Genomic DNA, 18643 nt, shown 5'->3' on the forward strand with positions numbered 1-18643 from the left:
TCTGATGGCTACTTCCAGCTGGATCTTGCACCATGTCATCAAACTCAGAAAAATAAACAATGAAAACCAACTGGATTCTTGAACATGTCAATAAGCTCAATGAAGTGCAACAACCTCCTTAGAAGGTTTGCCGACAGCACTGCTCAGCGTGACTCGGATGGGACCAGTTTGGTTGGGCAGCTTTTTTCAGCAGCATAGTTCTATGTTCCCCCAACTTTCCTTCTACTTTCTAGTCTCTGTGTTGCAACGGTTCGTAGTGTTCTGACCTGGTCCGGAAACATGACTGTCGGCCAGTTACTGGCTAGGAGATAGAGTCACTGGCTGGTCCAGAACTTCTTGCCTGCAGCCATTTCCTGGTTCAGAGTCTGTACTACAAAAAGTAAGTAAATGTTTTCACAAGTGGACTTTCATCCTGACCTCCTGCCATAATTGGATCTAAATGTTTACATCCGATGCATCATTTGGATTTTTTGATCACGTTATTAACAATGTAATCAAATAGACACGAGAAAGAAAGCAACTGAAATAAACCTAATATGAAATAAGAACATTTAGAGTAAAGCAGTAGGATTTCTGTGTATCGGTTTCACGTTTAAAAGCATGAAAAGAACAAAAACAGCTGTGTGGAAAAAGGAGCAATCAACGTTGAAAGAACACGTCTATATCTGCAAAAGTTAAAGCTTCCAAGTTGAGTCATGCAGTCTTTGGTGAATCTGTTGATTGGCAGGACGTAGACATAAATGCACAGATGGCAATTTTACTTTAACAGCCTTTAGAAGAATAAAGCAGCACATGAGCCAACTTTCATCTTCTGCCAACAAAAAACAATCACCTCTAAATATTCCTCTCAAAATACCCAGAGTAGCCATCCTTGAATTATAGATATAATTAGCAACCATAACTTAATAACACAATAAAACCAATAACGAGACAAAATCAGACTTGAACCATCATCCCACTAAAGAATAATGATGTGTTTCATTTGCCTCTGGGGTCTGAAAGCAAAGCTGAAAATGAATTTATGTTCACATTAACCAAGGTCCTGTGCAGGCTGGAAAACCAGCAGAATATGTTTATTTTAAAGAACAACTGTAAATGCTGTGATTTTATTGCATAATTGTTTCATTTTAACATTTGTTTTATTTTACAGCCCCATTGCCATGCCAGTTGTAAATAAGACGTGTTAATCTGCTTTTACCTGAAGAACGGTAAAAAGATAAAAAATATATATACAGTTATTACAGTAGAAAAACATGCTAAAAGCTTTGAATTTTACTGAAATGTCAAAAGAAGCTCTGGTAAACGTTGTTCTTGGAGCTATTGTCTCTTTTTGTTGAATGAGGCAGCCATGTTCTCAGTGTTTCCGTTTATTTTTTCAAGTAGTGAATTAGAAAATTTCATCACACATAATTAAATTCAATATATTTCACCAAAATTTCATTGAAATTGTCTGTTTTGTTTTCTTTTAAACCCTGCCTGTTTAGTCTAGTTCCAGTTTACTAGTTGGGGCTTCATTTGCGGTGAAAACATGTATGCAAATTCTGAAGAATGCTAAGCAGTTTCCCCTGGGCATTTTTCTGCATTGGAAAATGATACCATCTGTTTCCACTTATCCCAAGGTGTGTGGAGAAGGTAACAGGTCCAGGTGAAAAGTCAAGACATCCTTTTACCCAGCTACTTCCCTTTACATCAGCTCCTTCTATGGTGTTCAAGGCATTTCCAGGCCAGAGAGGATGTATGATCCCACCAGTACGTTCTGAGTCTTCTCCAAAGTTTCAACTCAGTAAGACTTGGCAAGGAAAACTTTCTTATGAAGCAATCAGGAACTATCCTAGTCAGGCTTCCAAACCGCCTCAGATGATACCTTCTGATGAGGAAGAGCAGCAGCTGTATTCTCCAAACCTACCTCATCTCCAAGGATGACCCCATGGAGGAAGCTCATTTCAGCCAGATTCTTTTCTTTTTCCACCATGATACTAACTGCATGACCTAAGGTATGGGCTAGAATGTAAATGGACCAGCCAATCAATGCCTCTGCCTTTAGACTCAGCCTTCTTTCCTCAAAACAGATCAGAGCAATACCATCCATTCATCCATCCATTTTCAGTCGTTTACCCAGGGTCGGGTCACAAGGGCAGTAGCCTAAGCAGGGAGGCCCGAACTTCCCTCTCCCCAGCCACTTGAGCCAGCTCCTCCGGGGGAATCCTAAGGCGTTCCCTGGCCAGCTGAGAGACATAGTCCCTCCAGTGTGTCCAGTGTTCCTTTGGGTCTTCTCCCATTTGGACGTGCCCAGAAAACCTCACCAGAGAGGCGTCCAGGAGGCATCCTAACTAGATGCCCAAGCCACCTCAACTGGCTCCTCGCAATGTGGAGGAGCAGTAGGTCCACTCCAAGCTCCTCTCAGATGACTGAGCTTCTCACCCTATCTCTAAGGGAGAGCCCAGCCACCCTGCAGAGAAAACTCACTTTGGTCGTTTGTATCCATGATCTCGTTCTTTCGGTCACTACCCAAAGCTCGTGACCATAGGTGAAGGTAGAAATGTAAATCGACCTTCCGGCTCAGCTCTCTCTTCGCCATGACGGATTGGTACAACGCCCGTATCGCTGCAGACACAGCACCAATCTGCCTATCGATCTCACGCTCCATCTTTCCCTCACTCGTGAACAAGACCCGAGACACTTAAACTCCTCCACTTGGGGCAGGACCTCATCCCTGACCTGGAGAAGGCATTCTCCTGCTGTTCCGACTCAGAGTGATGTCCTCATTATTAAAGATGAAGTCCTGATTAATCTGTCTTTATATTACTGCTCAAGCCACTCAGTGACCAACAGGTGCTGATGTTGCATTTTCTACCCAACTTGGTAAGCTTGGAACCACATCAAAGAGGGTACTGAGAAGCTGGCAGCAACCTATTACTGACAAAAATCCTGTCCAACCAAACCAAACTAATTTGAGTTGTGGCGAGTAAGTACTGATAGAAAACCTCCATAAGTCCTACCCTAACAGTCATAAGCAAGACCCCAAGGTTGAATTCCTTTGCTTGAGGCACCAGTCCCTTTGCAGCTGCTTCATATTCCAGTGCAAACACCTGAGTGAAAACCTGAAGGCCACGGCCTGAAAAAGACACCAACTATTTTTTTGTGCCTTGATCATTTATACATCTGGTCCTGGTTGTGTAGAAAAGTCTGCTGAATGTTTCTTTCTGTCTGTCTGACCAAAACCAAAAGGAGAAAACTAGAGGTAAAAAGGTTAAAGGCAGAAAATGTTCTACTGACCTGCAGTCCAAGCATGTTGTTCAATGTAAGAATGCAGAGTCATGCTGTCCAGCTCCACAGCATTTGGAGTCTTCAAAGGATCGTGGACACACACTGTTCCACTCAGTGTGTCAATCTAAAAAATATAATAACCACATCACACACAATGGTTTCTACCATTGTGATTCAGGCTGAAACAGACAACAACAAACGAATAGCAGGTGGCAGCCAAATCTGATTTTGCCACTGCAATTTTCCCTGGCTGCTCTACTCCAAGCACTTATGTGCAACTGGAAATATTGTGCCACTTTGTTGTGTGATAAATAGATTTTATTGATCCAAAGCATACAGCAAAATACAATAAGTATGCACACACATGGTTATAGAAGCATATTTCTGGCTAACTGTTTGAATCCCACCTCATTCTTAATGCACACGCAGAACACTTCAAGCAATAAATCAAACCCCTCTTTATCTTTCTAAGTACACGACATTTCCTCTGAGAATTGGGGTTATTAACTGATGCTTATCAGAGTTGGGCAAGATATCGGCCTGAACTTCATCCTAAGAACAGAATACAGGTGTGTTTGATGTCTCACCTTCCACAGGAGCAGGGTGAGGTCCAGGAGCACCAAGGGGGACAGAGCAGGGATGCTGCTTGTGTATGTTCGAACCCTGGCGGTCGGCCCACCCACGTGGAGCACCTTCTTCCCAGTATTGAACTGCGAATAGACCTCCAGGCCTAACTCTTTTATGAGCTCCATGACGTGTGTTTGAGTGCTGTAAGAGAAAATTGGCTTTCAGGTGCTTCCCAATGTTTATTTATAACCTTTTCATCTAACAGTGTGTTTACGGCACAACATAGAGGTAAATCCTTGAGTGACGAGAAAAATCTTTTAAGACGAGTAGAATGAAATACACAAACTGTCATTTTAACAATGAACTTCATTTTTCTCTTGCCGAGTGAAGGTTGCCTTTGTTAAAACTTTACAGAACCTGTGTGTGAAACAAATGACTTTTTCCTTTCCTGCAAACGTTAAACTTTAATTTAGTCATTTGAAAATCTGATTTTAGTGCTGCTGGGTCAACTTTTTGTTTGGTAATAGCATTGTGGCCAGACGCTGCAAAATGTGGTTACAGCTAAGGGCTTCGTGACAGGATGAATATGTAGACAATTGGCAAACTCTATAGGCTGTTTAAAATGCATCCACTTAAATTTACTTTGACTAATATCTTCTTTCAATAATTACAATCTATAAATAAAATTCCTGTTAAAGTCTAAACCAGAACATGCTGCAATACGCTCATCCTCTCAGATTAAAATCCTCCTCATCGGCCCAGGAACAATGTGTACAGGTTTTACACTCTAACATTTTAATGTTTATGTTTATGTATTTAGCAGACACTTTTGTCCAAAGCGACTTACAAGTGATAAATGACATTTTGTCCTTGAGGCTAACAACAATAGTAACAACAACAAATTGACATCAGTCATGGAGAGGAGGGAAATAGGAAAATACCTTTACTGTTTATAAAATAACAATTAATAAGATGAGAAAATGCAATTTTCAGTATGTGTTCAACACTTGTGCAATACCAGATGTGCATTAGTATGCCTGTGTCCCTTATGCTGTGTAGTGTTGGAAACTCATTTTTCTGTTTGTTGTTTCTGCTGTTGAAGGTTACAATAATAGCTTGCTGCCCTTGTGTATTTACCTGCACTTTTGTTATTATTGTTTTTCTTTTTTCCTTTTCTCTAAGTGTATGTGCTGCTGTAACGAGTGAATTTCCCCACTGTGGGACTAAGAAAGACTACTCTAGTGTTTCTATCTCAATTAAGGCAATAAAATCAACTGCTTGTCAAAGTAAAAAAGGAATCTGTTTAAATTATGGAGAAAAATGTCTTCGTCTTCGTCTTCCTCCGCTTATCCGGGTCCGGGTAGCGGGGGCAGCATCCCAATTAGGGAGCTCCAGGCCGTCCTCTCCCCGGCCTTGTCCACCAGCTCCTCCGGCAGGACCCCAAGGCGTTCCCGGACCAGATTGGAGATGTGACCTCTCCAACGTGTCCTGGGTCGACCCGGGGGCCTTCTGCCAGCAGGACATGCCCGAAACACCTCCCCGGGGAGGCGTCCAGGAGGCATCCTGACCAGATGCCCAAACCACCTCAACTGGCTCCTTTCGATCCGGAGGAGCAGCGGTTCTACTCCGAGTCCCTCCCGAATGTCCGAGCTCCTCACCCTATCTCTAAGGCTGAGCCCGGCCACCCTACGGAGGAAACTCATTTCGGCCGCTTGTATCCGCGATCTCGTTCTTTCGGTCATTACCCAAAGCTCATGACCATAGGTGAGGATTGGGACGTAGATCGACCGGTAAATCGAGAGCCTGGCTTTCTGGCTCAGCTCCCTCTTCCCCACGACAGATCGGCTCAGCGTCCGCATCACTGCAGACGCCGAACCAATCCGCCTGTCGATCTCCCGATCCCTCCTACCCTCACTCGTGAACAAGACCCCGAGATACTTAAACTCCTCCACTTGAGGTAGGACCTCTCCCCCGACCCGGAGGTGGCAAGCCACCCTTTTCCGGTCGAGAACCATGGTCTCAGATTTGGAGGTGCTGATCCTCATCCCAGCCGCTTCACATTCGGCCGCGAACCTACCCAGCAAGAGCTGAAGTTCAGAGCTGGATGAAGCTAGGAGGACCACATCATCCGCAAAAAGCAGAGACGAGATTCTCCTGCCACCAAACTCGACACACTCCACACCACGGCTGCATCTAGAAATTCTGTCCATAAAAGTGATGAACAGAACCGGTGACAAAGGGCAGCCCTGGCGGAGTCCAACCCTCACTGGGAACAGGTCCGACTTACTACCGGCTATGCGGACCAAACTCACGCTCCTCTGGTAAAGGGACTGAATGGCCCTTAACAGAAAGCCACCCACCCCATACTCCTGGAGCGTCCCCCACAGGGTGCCCCTGGGGACACGGTCATAAGCCTTCTCCAAATCCACAAAGCACATGTGGATTGGTTGGGCAAACTCCCATGCCCCCTCCATCACCCTTGCAAGGGTATAGAGCTGGTCCACAGTTCCACGGCCAGGACGAAAACCACATTGCTCCTCCTCTATCTGAGATTCAACTATCGATCGGACCCTCCTCTCCAGTACCTTGGCGTAGACCTTTCCAGGGAGGCTGAGGAGTGTGATCCCCCTATAGTTGGAACACACCCTCAGGTCACCCTTCTTAAAGATGGGGACCACCACCCCGGTCTGCCACTCCCTAGGAACTGCCCCCGATGACCACGCAATGTTGTAGAGATGTGTCAACCATGACAGCCCTACAACATCCATAGCCTTGAGATAGCCAGGACGAACCTCATCCGCCCCTGGGGCTCCGCCGCTGTGTAGTTGTTTGACTACCTCAGCAACTTCTGCCCCCGAGATCGGACAGTCCATCCCCAGGCCTCCCAGCTCTGGTTCCTCCTCGGAATGCGCATTGGTGGGATTGAGGAGCTCCTCAAAGTATTCCTTCCACCGTCCGACTATAGCCTCAGTTGACGTCAGCAGCTCCCCATCCCCACTGTAAACAGTGTGAGCGAGTTGCTGCCTTCCTCTCCTGAGGCGCCGGACAGTTTGCCAGAACCTCTTTGGAGCCGATCGATAGTCTTTCTCCATGGCCTCACCAAACTCCTCCCACGCCCGAGATTTTGCCTCGGCAACTGCCACTGCTGCACCCCGCTTGGCTATCCGGTACCTGTCTGCTGCCTCCGGAGACCCACAGACCAGCCACGCCCTGTAGGCCTCCTTCTTCAGCCTGACGGCTCCCCGAACCTCTGGTGTCCACCAGCGGGTACGGGGGTTGCCACCACGACTGGCACCGGCCACCTTACGACCACAGCTAGCAACAGCCGCCTCGACAATCGCAGAGTGGAACAAGGCCCACTCGGACTCAATGTCCCCCACTGCTCTCGGGACGTGGTCAAAGCTCTGCCGGAGGTGGGAGTTGAAGACCGTCTTGACAGGTTCTTCTGCCAGGCGTTCCCAGCAGACCCTCACTATGCGTTTGGGTCTGCCAGGTCTACGCGGCATGTTCCCTTGCCATCTGATCCAACTCACCACCAGGTGGTGATCAGTTGACAGCTCCGCCCCTCTCTTCACTCGGGTGTCCAAAACATACGGCCGCAGGTCAGATGATACGACTACAAAATCTATCATCGACCTGTGACCTAGGCTGCCCTGGTACCAAGTGTACCGGTGGGCATCCTTATGTTCGAACATGGTGTTCGTTATGGCCAAACTGCGGCTTGCACAGAAGTCCAATAACAAAACACCGCTCGAGTTCAGATTAGGTGGGCCGTTCCTCCCAATCACACCCCTCCAGGTCAAGCTGTCATTGCCCACGTGAGTATTGAAGTCCCCCAGCAGGACAATGGAGTCCCCTGATGGAGCACTATCTAGCACTCGTCCCAGGGACTCCAAAAAGGGTGGGTACTCTGAACTGATATTTGGCCCATAAGCACAAACAACAGTCAGGACCCGTTCCCCGACCCGAAGGCGCAAGGAAGCTACCCTCTTGTCCCCCGGGGTAAACCCCAACACACAGGCAGAGAGTCTCGGGGCTAACAAAAAGCCAACCCCAGCCCTCCGCCTCTCACCCGGAGCAACTCCAGCAAAGGAGAGTGTCCAACCCCTCTCCAGGTCTCGGGTTCCAGAGCCAATGCAATGTGTCGAGGTGAGTCCGACTATATCTAGCCGGTACCGCTCAACCTCTGCCACAAGCTCCGGCTCCTTCCCCGCCAGCGAGGTGACGTTCCATGTCCCAAAAACTCGTTTTCTTGTCCGGGGATTGGACCGCCAAGGCTCCCGCCTTGGTCTGCCACCCGATTCGCATTGCACCGGACCCTTCATGTTCCTCCTGCGGGTGGTGGGTCCACAGTTGGACGAGCCCATGTATCCGGTTCGGGCTGGGCCCGGCCGGGCCCCATGGGCGAAAGCCCGGCCACCAGGCGCTCGCTCACGGGCCCCAACCCCAGGCCTGGCTCCAGGGTGGGACCCCGGTAACCCTCCGGGCCGGGTACTCCGACTCTTCGTTTTAACCGCCATGAAAGATCCTTCGAACCGTTCTTTGTCTCACCCTTCACCTAAGACCAATTTGTCATGGGAGACCCTACCAGGGGCACTAAGTGCCCCAGACAACATAGCTCCTAGGATCATTAGGGCACTCAAACTCCTCCACCACGATAAGGTGACGGTTCAAGGAGGAGAAAAATGTATAATCTTTATTATTATTATTATTGAAGTCACAAAATATCGTGATATATTGTATCATCTCCCCTGTATCGTGATACATATCGTATCACCATAATTTCACCAATACACATCCCTATAGTTTACCATCACCAGCAGAGTGTGCCTGAACAATGAATCCTCTGTAAAATGCTTTGGGCGCCTTGAAAAGTGCCAGAACAAAAACATAAATGACCCCGCCCACCCTAGTTCCTTCATGCAGGCGACTGACCAACCCCAAAGTCCGACTCACAAGACTGAGGAACAGATGTTTATGTTTATGTATTTAGCAGACGCTTTTGTCCAAAGCGACTTACAAGTGATAATCGGCATGTTGCCCTTGAGGCTAACAACAACAACATTGACATCAGTCATGGAGAGTAGGGAACAAGGAGTGGACAGTAGAGAGGGGGGACGGGTGCAGGGAGGGGTGCTAGTAAAGAAGATGCTCTCTGAAGAGCAGGGTCTTCAGGAGTTTCTTGAAAATTGAAAAGGAAACTCCTATTCTGGTAGTGCTTGGAGGGATTCTTCCTGAGGCTTTGACATTTATTAAGTTAAGCTATATTCTGCAGTTTATTACTACAGTGTGATTCTGGGCTGGACTGAGTGACATATTTCATTCTCCCGTGTCTCTAACATGCTGCGGAATGAGAATAATAAATTACTTTCGATCTTGTTCAAGCAACACATGATGCAAATGCAATCTGTGTGCATGCACCCATGCTTTCTTATCAACCATTTATCCAATTAGCCACAAGGGTATTACTAGAGCAAGTAGTGATGGATGGCTTGCTGCTCTGTTGAAAAACACACAGATCATGGACGGTTCCACTTATGGTCACTTTGTAACCAAATCAGATTTTAGACTGGGAATCTGGAGAGACACTGCTCCCTAGACACAGAGCTCTTGCTTATTTGGACGATCCGTATTTACACAAAATGATCTGTTTAGTTTTTCAGCTTAATTACCTGCTGGTAAAGATAATTGTCCCTATTTATACTGTTTGCAGAGCCTGTAACCTTTAACCTCACAGAACAACAGCCCATCCTCTCCCAGCAGGAAAACAAGCTGTACCTGGATTTTTCCAAAGCCTGATCTAAAAACATGCAAAGGGCTGTTTTTTTATAACTTAAAATGATACACTTTACTATAAAGAACAACCACTTCCTCTAAAATCACTGCAAAAATTAGTTTTATTTTAAGTCAATCAAACAAATGATGCATTTATGATTCTGCAGAGAGTTACTGCAGCAAACAAGTTTGAAATCCATGTGACTCCACATGCCTGGGAGTGTAGAGTGAAATGCAGCATCTTAGTCAAGGGCTCTCAAATAATTAGGCAATTGAGTTCTTAATCTGTTTGTGTGATTGATATTGATGTTCTTAATCCTCCCTCTGAGTCTTTAAAAGGTTGGATCAGCACCACAGCACTGATCCTTCTAATGGTCCCAGGAAACTGGAGGCGATCCCAGCTCACATTAAGGCGGCAGGTGTGCAAATGGCAGCGAAGAGTTGAAACGCTGTCAAGTGTCACTGATAAGCCCTGATAAGCCAAAGCCATTTGGAAATGACTGAACTCGGTGTAATTATGTAAGTGAAGCAGCCCTGGATATTTTCCATCTCCTCTGACAAATAAAAGCCTTAAAAGAATGGGAAGGAACTGATTTCATGTTGCCTTATTTATTTATTTCCTATTTTAGATGCAACTTTTTTGCAATGCTTGTGAATTAGTCTTAATTATAGACTAATTAAACATGTCTGTTAGTTACCTTGTAACCCACTGCCCTCCAAAGTCCCAGAGGTCAGCACCACTGGCTGCAGGAATCTCATAGGAAACAGTCCGACCTCCCACTCGATCTGCGAAGCAAATGTGATTATTAGGTCAAACTAACGTGACCCAACTCTTCAGGTCAGCTGAAAAACGTAGTACTCAAGAATTCAGTTTTAACTAACTTTTTCCTTCCAGCACGAGTATTTTCAGCGTGGCATCTCGTTTCCGGAGTAGATGAGCGGCACTGAGTCCAGACAGCCCGGCTCCCACGATAATAACGTCCCAAATTTCTGCTGTCATTCTTGAATGTTGAGGTGAATCTGCTTGGGTCCAAAACAAACTGTAACCCCTCGTGTCGTGAGTGGCGTAGCGTACAGAGCGAATGCTGATTGGTTGGAAGTTAGATTAACCCGGAAACTGAATATGCGAAGACGAGTTTCTTAAAGGAAAAAACAACATCCAATCTGTTTAAAGCGACGCTTTTACAATTTTAACGACTAGTTTCACTCCTTCACAATGAAGGAATTCTGTCTTACCTTTGAGTGAGAAATACCAGGAGTACAAAAGGGGTGGAGTCTATTCAGGTAGTTTCACATGGACTCTGCTCCATCAGATAATTTATGGCAAGTCGTTGCAACATATAGTCACAAACACACCCATTTCGAATTACTTGTTTATTATTTAATTTATTCTATTCTTATTAGTTTCTTCGGAGAGCACCATTGGCTTTAATGAGCATTCAATCATTACTTTGTGTAAATGCACCAGATTTAGCCACAGACAATTTTCATCTGCCGTACATTTAAGACAACATACATTTTAAACAACAGCAATAAAAATAATTGAGATGTGCATTATATACTATTTTTATCTAGTTCTCCAGTCAGATCTGCAAATGGTCACATGCATAATTGGCTTTCAACATTTTAAGTAAATTTTTAAAAGCAGATCCCCTCTTTGTCAGAATTGAGATTAGTGATAATGAACACCATATTCTTACCAGTAAACTGAGCGGTGATACTCAATAAGCAGCCCAGCCCACGAGCCCCTTCTTTGTGGCCCCGGACCACCAGACCAACCCCCATTAAAACTTGCTATTATGATATTTGAATCATGATGACTGCTATTTAAAGACACAATGTTGTATTGTACATTAAGTCCCCACGCTCATATAAGAGATGTGTTTAAATTTAACACGTTATGTGTTGTTTTTGACAAACAGTTCTAAGAGTACGAACTTCCCTTCCCTTTTTTTTGTTTAGAGTTTCTAATAAGCTTTGATCATGAGTCAAAATCCACAGGAGTATCTTTCTAATTGTAAAGTCTTTCTGTGTAAACTTTACTATTTATTCATCTGTTGTATCTGTGTGTATCTTCTGATAGCATTTTTAGGTTATTTTTTTAACACAGGAAATGTTTATTTACCTTGCTGACAGTTTAGACAACTAATGCAGTCTTCATCAGAGCTAGCCACTAATGGTGGCATCACTTCCTTCTCTATCGACGGGCAGCTATTTTTTACCTATTCTTGATGGACTCCTTTGTGGCAAGAGGCCTCTAGTTGGGAAAAGGGACTTATGTCCCCCAGGGGCTGATTAAGCTTGTCTGAGGCATAAAAATAATGCCACCAATTTAAAACTATGCTAATAGTTAAATGTTTTTAGTTCGAAAACTTCTACACCACCATTAGTTTTGTAAGCTATCAATTGATTAATTTTAATTTAGTTTTATAATTAAATGCATGTGATACTGAAAATAAATTGTGACACATTCAGCAGCCAAGTCCTGCAAGAATATCTTAATATTTCTACCAAAATGCTGCTGTACTGCAAATTGTTGACCGTATAACTTAAAATTTAAAATAATGTTTTCATGAACAGAATTCTGGAGTGCATATAAGATGGCAAAACACTGCTTTGATCTGGGCTGCAATAGCACCATCACATGCACTTGTTTCAGGAACTAGCAGAATGCCAGAGTTGAGCAAAACACGGCAAAAAAAATATTTCCCGATATTTGGACATCTCACCTCTAATCGGATAACAGCTACACAACTTTACCACTGACTATGTTTGCTCTGCAACGTTGATGTTTTATCTTCACAAACAATTCCAGCCTAAATGAGTTCTGCTGTGTGGTGGAGATGCTAATGTTAAAAGTTAGCTTCTACTAGTTTAGACGTTCTCTGCTGTGTCCTGGACTCTAAAACAAACAGCAGCTTTCTCTGTCGTGAGTCACGATGGGTGAGTCCATGAATGTTAAGTGACAGTGTGATGTAGATGTGTGAGGATTTTACAATCCTAGAGTTTCATTGTCTATTTTCTATCAGAAGTTAATGCAGGAGATAGGTGTAGGAGACTATTTTTATGTTCCTGATAAATGATAAATGACCCGCACTCGTATAGCATCTTTCAGAGTCAGAGGACTCCAAAGCGATTTACACTACAGTGTATCATTCACCCATTCACACACTTTCACAATGATACGATGTAGCCACAGCTGCCCTGGGGCGCACTGACAGAGGTGAGGCTGCCGTGCACAGGCGCCACCAGTCCCTCCGACTGGAGCAGGATCGAACCTGCAACCTTCCGATTACTGGACAACTCGCTCTACCTCCTGAGCTGCTGCTGCCCTGCATGAAAAAAGCTTTTGATATACTTAAGCTAAGGCCCATGTAACAAAACAGAATGATTTGTTTCATTACTCTTTGAACATCACAGCTTTATATTGCTTTAACCGAGTAACAATCCCTAATTTTTGGCATGTTCGTTTTTTCACCTAATTTTTAAAATAATTGTTCCTGTTGTAACTTCACTGAAACGCCCAAATAGAGTCAATAAACCACAGAGAAGATAGTGATTTAGTAGGTCATTAGGATGCCAACTTCAAATGTTGGTTTTTAAGAAGCAATTACATCAAAACGCCTTAGAAAATATATCTAACAGAAAATTGAATTGAATTAACAGCTTTTTCCTCAAAATACATTAGTCCCACTGTATTATCTCTCAGGTGTTCAGGCCTCAAACCAGCAAACTATTTAGTCCAAAATGTTATGCTTTTGTTTCAAAACAAAACATGAAAATCTTCTTATAAAGTCTTCAGATTTTTTTTTCTTGTAAGCAAGTTCCACCCTAGTCCCACTCAACTTATTTTCAAGCAGTTGGACAAATGATCAGGAATGTTTAAAGTCTGAAGAGTGGGAGTGTGAGGTCAGTGAAGACATTAGATTGTTTCAAGTCTCTTGCATGGTTACTTTGTCAGCTGGTAGCAAAGCCAAAAGCTTCAAAAACACAAACAGATAACTGGAGAAAACTCACATCAAGATTTAAAAGGAGAGCCTGATATTTTCTGCACAAGTAAAGTTCTGATAAAGATCCTTATCCTCTGTTTCTAATCCATTTTCTCCGTGTGCGCCTTCTGAAAAATCCCTCTCCATATCTGATTTATAACGTGTGCTTTTTTATTTGGAGATGTGGTCAAAGATAGACTCAGTAGTTTTATTTTTCCACTTTTAAAATTCCGGGTAATGTTCACACACCTTTCTGCCTTGTCGTTTTGGTGGAGAAACAGTTTTTTTTTTTGTCACCTGAGAACTTGTGTGCTCTTTACTTTCTCATTATTCAAAACAGTCGGACAAATAACAGGTTTGCTGGTGGAAAGCGATGCATTGTGTGTGCAACAAATAAGAGCAGGAGCCATAGTTGTTTTGTTTCCTAGATTTTTCCATTGATTAAATAGAAAAATAATCTAAAAGCTATAAAAGCAGAGATAAGGACTAATGGGAGAAACAACTGAGAAAACAAGCAAGCAAATGCACTTTAATAACGATGGATAAATCAGCCGTAGAAGCAGATTTTCACCTTAGGTTTCATCTATTGTTCTTCCTGTTTTACGTCTTCACCGAGCCATTGTTTGATATTTTAACACAATGTTGTCCGATTTCCAATACTGCAACATCATTTAGTTTTGATTACATGGACCAGGTATTTTTGGAGGCTTAACAGCCAAAGAAACGCTCTGGTGAAAAGGTCCCATCATCCAATCAGAATGCATTACAGAAACAAAGAAGAAGGGAGGAAGAGGTTTGCCGCACGTGAATGTGTTTCCATAATCCTCGAAGAGAACTTTGGATGTAGAAGCTGCTTTCAGGTAGGATCTCGAGTATTTTTTATGGCTCTAGACAAAAATAAAAACCAGACACCTTATATACACCTTAGCACTGGGCAGGATCATCTTCTGCCTTCAGAGCCGCTTTAATTCTTCGTGTTATAGATTCAACAAAAGAAGCATTTCTCTGAGGTTCTGGTCCATATGGACAGTTACATGCATGATGCTCCACCACATTCAAAAGGTCCTGGGCTGGTTAGTGACTGTAAAGGCCACTGGAGTCCCGCAAACTCATCGCCGTGTTTACGAAGCCAGTTTGGGTTGATTTCTGTGACAGATGAGGGGTCACAAAGGGAAGTTGCAGCCAGGTCAGAAGAGGAAGTGTGCAACCAGTCTCAGGCTATGCAGTTGGGAGGGAGAGCCCTGCCAGGGAAAGTGAAACAGTCAATAGTTTTGTCTTTATTATTATTTTTTTTAACAATACACAAAAATGTCACCTTCAAAAACATCAAACAGTTTTGTCAAATGACTGTCTCTCACTACTGTTGCAAAGCATGTCTACCCTCTGGAGCCATCTTCAGGCCACAGGGCTCCAAGTATTTGCCTGCCCTGCCTGTCAGCACGCAGCACCTCTGTTCTTATAGCACACTAAAGGTCTCGACAGTGCTATTGTTTATATTTGGAACTGGACAATTCCTAACGTTTAAGATCCCCACCTTTTAAAGCCTGACCTGAAGGTCGTGTGTGTGCAACCGTGGACAGAGCTGTGGAGAATAACATGTCAGCATCAGTTTAATTTACATATCACACTTCATAGCAACCAGGGCTACAACAAAAGGCAGCATCAAAGTATAGGCACCAATCCCTGATTGGTGCATTACAATCAGCAGACTTGGGGATGAGCTGTTAAAATCAGTGATTCTCTTGAGTGAAAACTAGTTTCTGTAGAGAGTTTTACTACCTTCTTTCTTTCCTCTCTCTTCTGAGGCATCTTCCATGTGGCTAATCCAAAATAAGTGTCTGTAATTATTTTTTATGTAAGCTGTGGTGGTTAAATGATGCTCAGTTAGGATACTGTACATCCTAAGCGAGACAAGAAAATTTGCCCCACACCGAGACACCACCAGCAGCAGCCGGATACAAGTCAGGATGGACCCATGCTTTCATGTTGGTGACACCAAATTCTGACCCGTCTATGAATGATGCTGAAATCCAGACTCACCAGTTCTGGTGTGAATTGTAGCATCAGTTTCCTCTTCTTAGCTGATAGGACTGACACCTACTGTGGTCTTCTGCTGCTGCAGTCCACCTGGTGCCAGGTGTCACGGTTCAGAGATGCTGTTCAGAAAATCTTGGTTGGAACCAGTGGTGATCTCAGCTATTTTTCTACCTAGTCTTCTCCACCTATCTGCCCATCCTCTTTGGGACCATTATTCTCTGTAAATCCAAGAGATGTGGTCAAAAATCCCAGTTGCAGATATGCAGTTTCTGGAATACTTCAACCTGTTTTTCTGGTACCAAACACCATGCCACGTTCTTGGTAATTCCTCTTTCTTCCCCATTCCTCATTTTGTTCTCTACATCTTGCAGCTTCATTTATTTGAGTTGCTGAAATGCGTTTGGCTGATTAGCTTTTCACAAAGTGCCCGGTGTGTCTGACTGTGTTTGATGGTTGAACTGAAAGGTTTATTTCAAGCAGGTCAAGAATGTTCCAGCAAAGTTGTGTCATGGCTCGAGGTAAGTGTCTAACCCAAGACATGCAGAATCAGCACACGTAGTCCAAAGCAGTAAAGTAAAATGTCTTTATTATAAAAACGGGAACTGAAACCACACAGGGAAGTCCTGTGGGATGAGCAATACGGCTCGAGTCTCTGAAGTGCTCAGGTTGATGAGATGATGAGGAAGCCAGGAAGGACGTTGGGCAGAGGGTGAGAAGTCCAGGAGAGGCGAGGCAGCAGAGGGAAGCCAAATAGGAGCAGCGGAGGAGGATGGGACGTGATGTGTGTTATCCAGGGAATTAAGACAGCGAGGGTGAGGAGATGAGGAGAGGATCCTGCGTGGAACAAAAACCAGGCGTGAGGGATAATCCAAATCGTAATCCAAATACACAATCCGAGGTCATAAATCCAATAGTCAAACGCGAGTCAAAGCACGAACAAACTAGATCAAGGTCAAAGGCTGGTGCTACCTAAACTGGTGCAATCATCCAGCAAAGTGGTGTGTCTCCATCCTCCTTTTGAACCCGCGCCCCTGATTGGGAAATCTCCTGCAGCTGCTGCTCCCCCTGCTCCTCACCTGTGGAGAATTAGCTTAGAGTCTGGTGAGAGGAGAAGGTGTGACTCACCTCTGCCCAGGAACATGACAGTGCCCCCCCCCCCCCCCCCCTCAACGGACGCCCCCCGGCGTCCTAGCACTGGATCTGGAGGCCTCGAAGTCCGAGATGAGAGAGGGGTCCTCGATGTTGGACCGGGGAATCCAGGAGCGTTCCTCTGGGCCGTACCCCTTCCAGTCCACCAAATATTGAAGACCCCGACCACGGGGGCGAGAGTCGAGGATGCGCCGCACCTTGTACACCAGCCCCCCTTTGTAGAGCTGAGCAGGAGGAGGTGGAGCCGGAACCGGGCACAGAGGACTGGAAACGACGGGTTTGATCAGGGAGACATGGAACACGGGATGGATCCGAAGAGACGACGGGAGTTCCAACCGCACGGTCGTCGGACTAGGGACCGCCGCGACCTTGAAGGGACCAAGGAACCTAGGAGAGAACTTCCTGGTGGTCGCCTTCAGCGGGACATCCTTGGACGACAACCAGACCATTTGACCGGGAGAGTAGGTGGGAGCAGGACGACGGTGTCGGTCAGCCAGTCGCTGATTCCTTTCTGCGGTCTGCTGAAGAGCCGACCTCGTGGTGATCCAGGTGCGGCGGGCCCGACGAAGGAACTGAGGAGTGGTGATGGTGGCATCTGTATGAAGGGGGAACAGAGAGGGCTGATATCCGAGGGAGGACTCAAAGGGAGACTGACCTGTGGCGGAGGAGACATGGCTATTATGGGCATACTCGACCCAAGCCAAATGCTCACTCCAGGTGGATGGGTTGGTGGCGCAGACGCAGCGAAGCATGGCACCCAACTCTTGGTTCATCTGCTCGCATTGTCCGTTGGTCTGCGAATGAAACCCCGAGGTCAGAGCCACCTGGGCTCCCAAGGCGGTGGCAAACTCCCTCCAGACACGAGACACGAACTGGGGGCCTCGGTCAGAGAGGATCTCTGTTGGGATCCCATGCAGACGAAAGACATGTTTAATTAAAAGTTGGGCCGTGACGGCAGATGTAGGGAGAGCCTTTAACGGCACCAGATGACAGGCCTTGGAGAACCTGTCCACAACAGTTAAAATGACACTAAAACCATGCGAAGGTGGCAACCCACAAACAAAGTCCAAGGCAATATGGGACCAAGGACGGGACGGCACTGGTAGGGAACAGAGTAGGCCTGCTGGAGACTGATTGGTACCTTTTTGTTGGGCACAGACGTGGCAGGCCGACACATACTCCTTCACGTCTCTGTAGAGGGAGGGCCACCAGAAAGATCGCCTGATCAGAGCCACAGTACGTCCTACTCCAGGGTGGATTGAGAACCTCCCGGTGTGAGCCCAGTGAATAACCTTTCCTCGTAGTGCCTGGGGAACAAACAGTCTGTTGGAGGGTCCGTTACCTGGGCCAGGATCCACCTTAAGGGCCTCCAGGACCTGGTCTCTTATGGGCCATGTTACTCCAGCAACGATGCAGGAGGCAGGCAAGATGGTGCTAGGAGCCGTCTCATCTTCAGAGGAGTGCTGGCGAGACAGAGCGTCAGGCTTTGTGTTCTTTGATCCTGGTCTATAGGACAAAACAAAGTTAAAGCGGGAGAAGAACAAAGACCACCTATACTGTCGAGGGTTCAGTCTCTTTGCCTCCTTGAGATAGATCAGGTTTTTATGATCAGTCCAAATGATAAATGGTAGTTCAGCCCCCTCCAGCCAATGTCTCCACTCCTCCAAAGCCAGTTTTACTGCCAGTAACTCCCTGTCTCCCACGTCATACCTGCTCTCGGTGGGTGTCAAGCGCCGTGAGAAGAAGGCACACGGATGAAGTTTGTGGTCTTCTGGGGATACCTGAGAGAGGACTGCGCCAACCCCGGTGTCAGAGGCGTCCACCTCCACAGTGAACTGCTGCTTGGGGTCTGGTCTGGT

General features: G+C 45.6%; 1 protein-coding gene across 4 annotated transcripts in view; it reads right to left on the bottom strand.

Annotated features, from left to right (window-relative positions):
* LOC107396981 (probable flavin-containing monoamine oxidase A) overlaps positions 1–10917 on the bottom strand; it is a 125653-nt gene extending 114736 nt beyond the window's left edge. The window contains exons 1-5 of one of the 4 annotated variants that reach the window (XM_054744140.2): positions 10846–10917; positions 10492–10629; positions 10308–10395; positions 3855–4035; positions 3277–3391 (exon numbers count right to left, since the gene is read on the bottom strand). In XM_054744140.2, the coding sequence (XP_054600115.2) occupies positions 3277–3391; positions 3855–4035; positions 10308–10395; positions 10492–10609 (502 nt within the window). In that variant the 5' untranslated portion in view covers positions 10610–10629; positions 10846–10917. The other 3 variants (XM_054744141.2, XM_070552727.1, XM_070552728.1) reach the window with 3 other exon arrangements.
* Between the last annotated feature and the right edge of the window lie 7726 nt (positions 10918–18643).

The sequence above is a fragment of the Nothobranchius furzeri genome, chromosome 6 (assembly GCF_043380555.1).
Source record: "Nothobranchius furzeri strain GRZ-AD chromosome 6, NfurGRZ-RIMD1, whole genome shotgun sequence".
Classification (NCBI taxonomy): domain Eukaryota; kingdom Metazoa; phylum Chordata; class Actinopteri; order Cyprinodontiformes; family Nothobranchiidae; genus Nothobranchius; species Nothobranchius furzeri.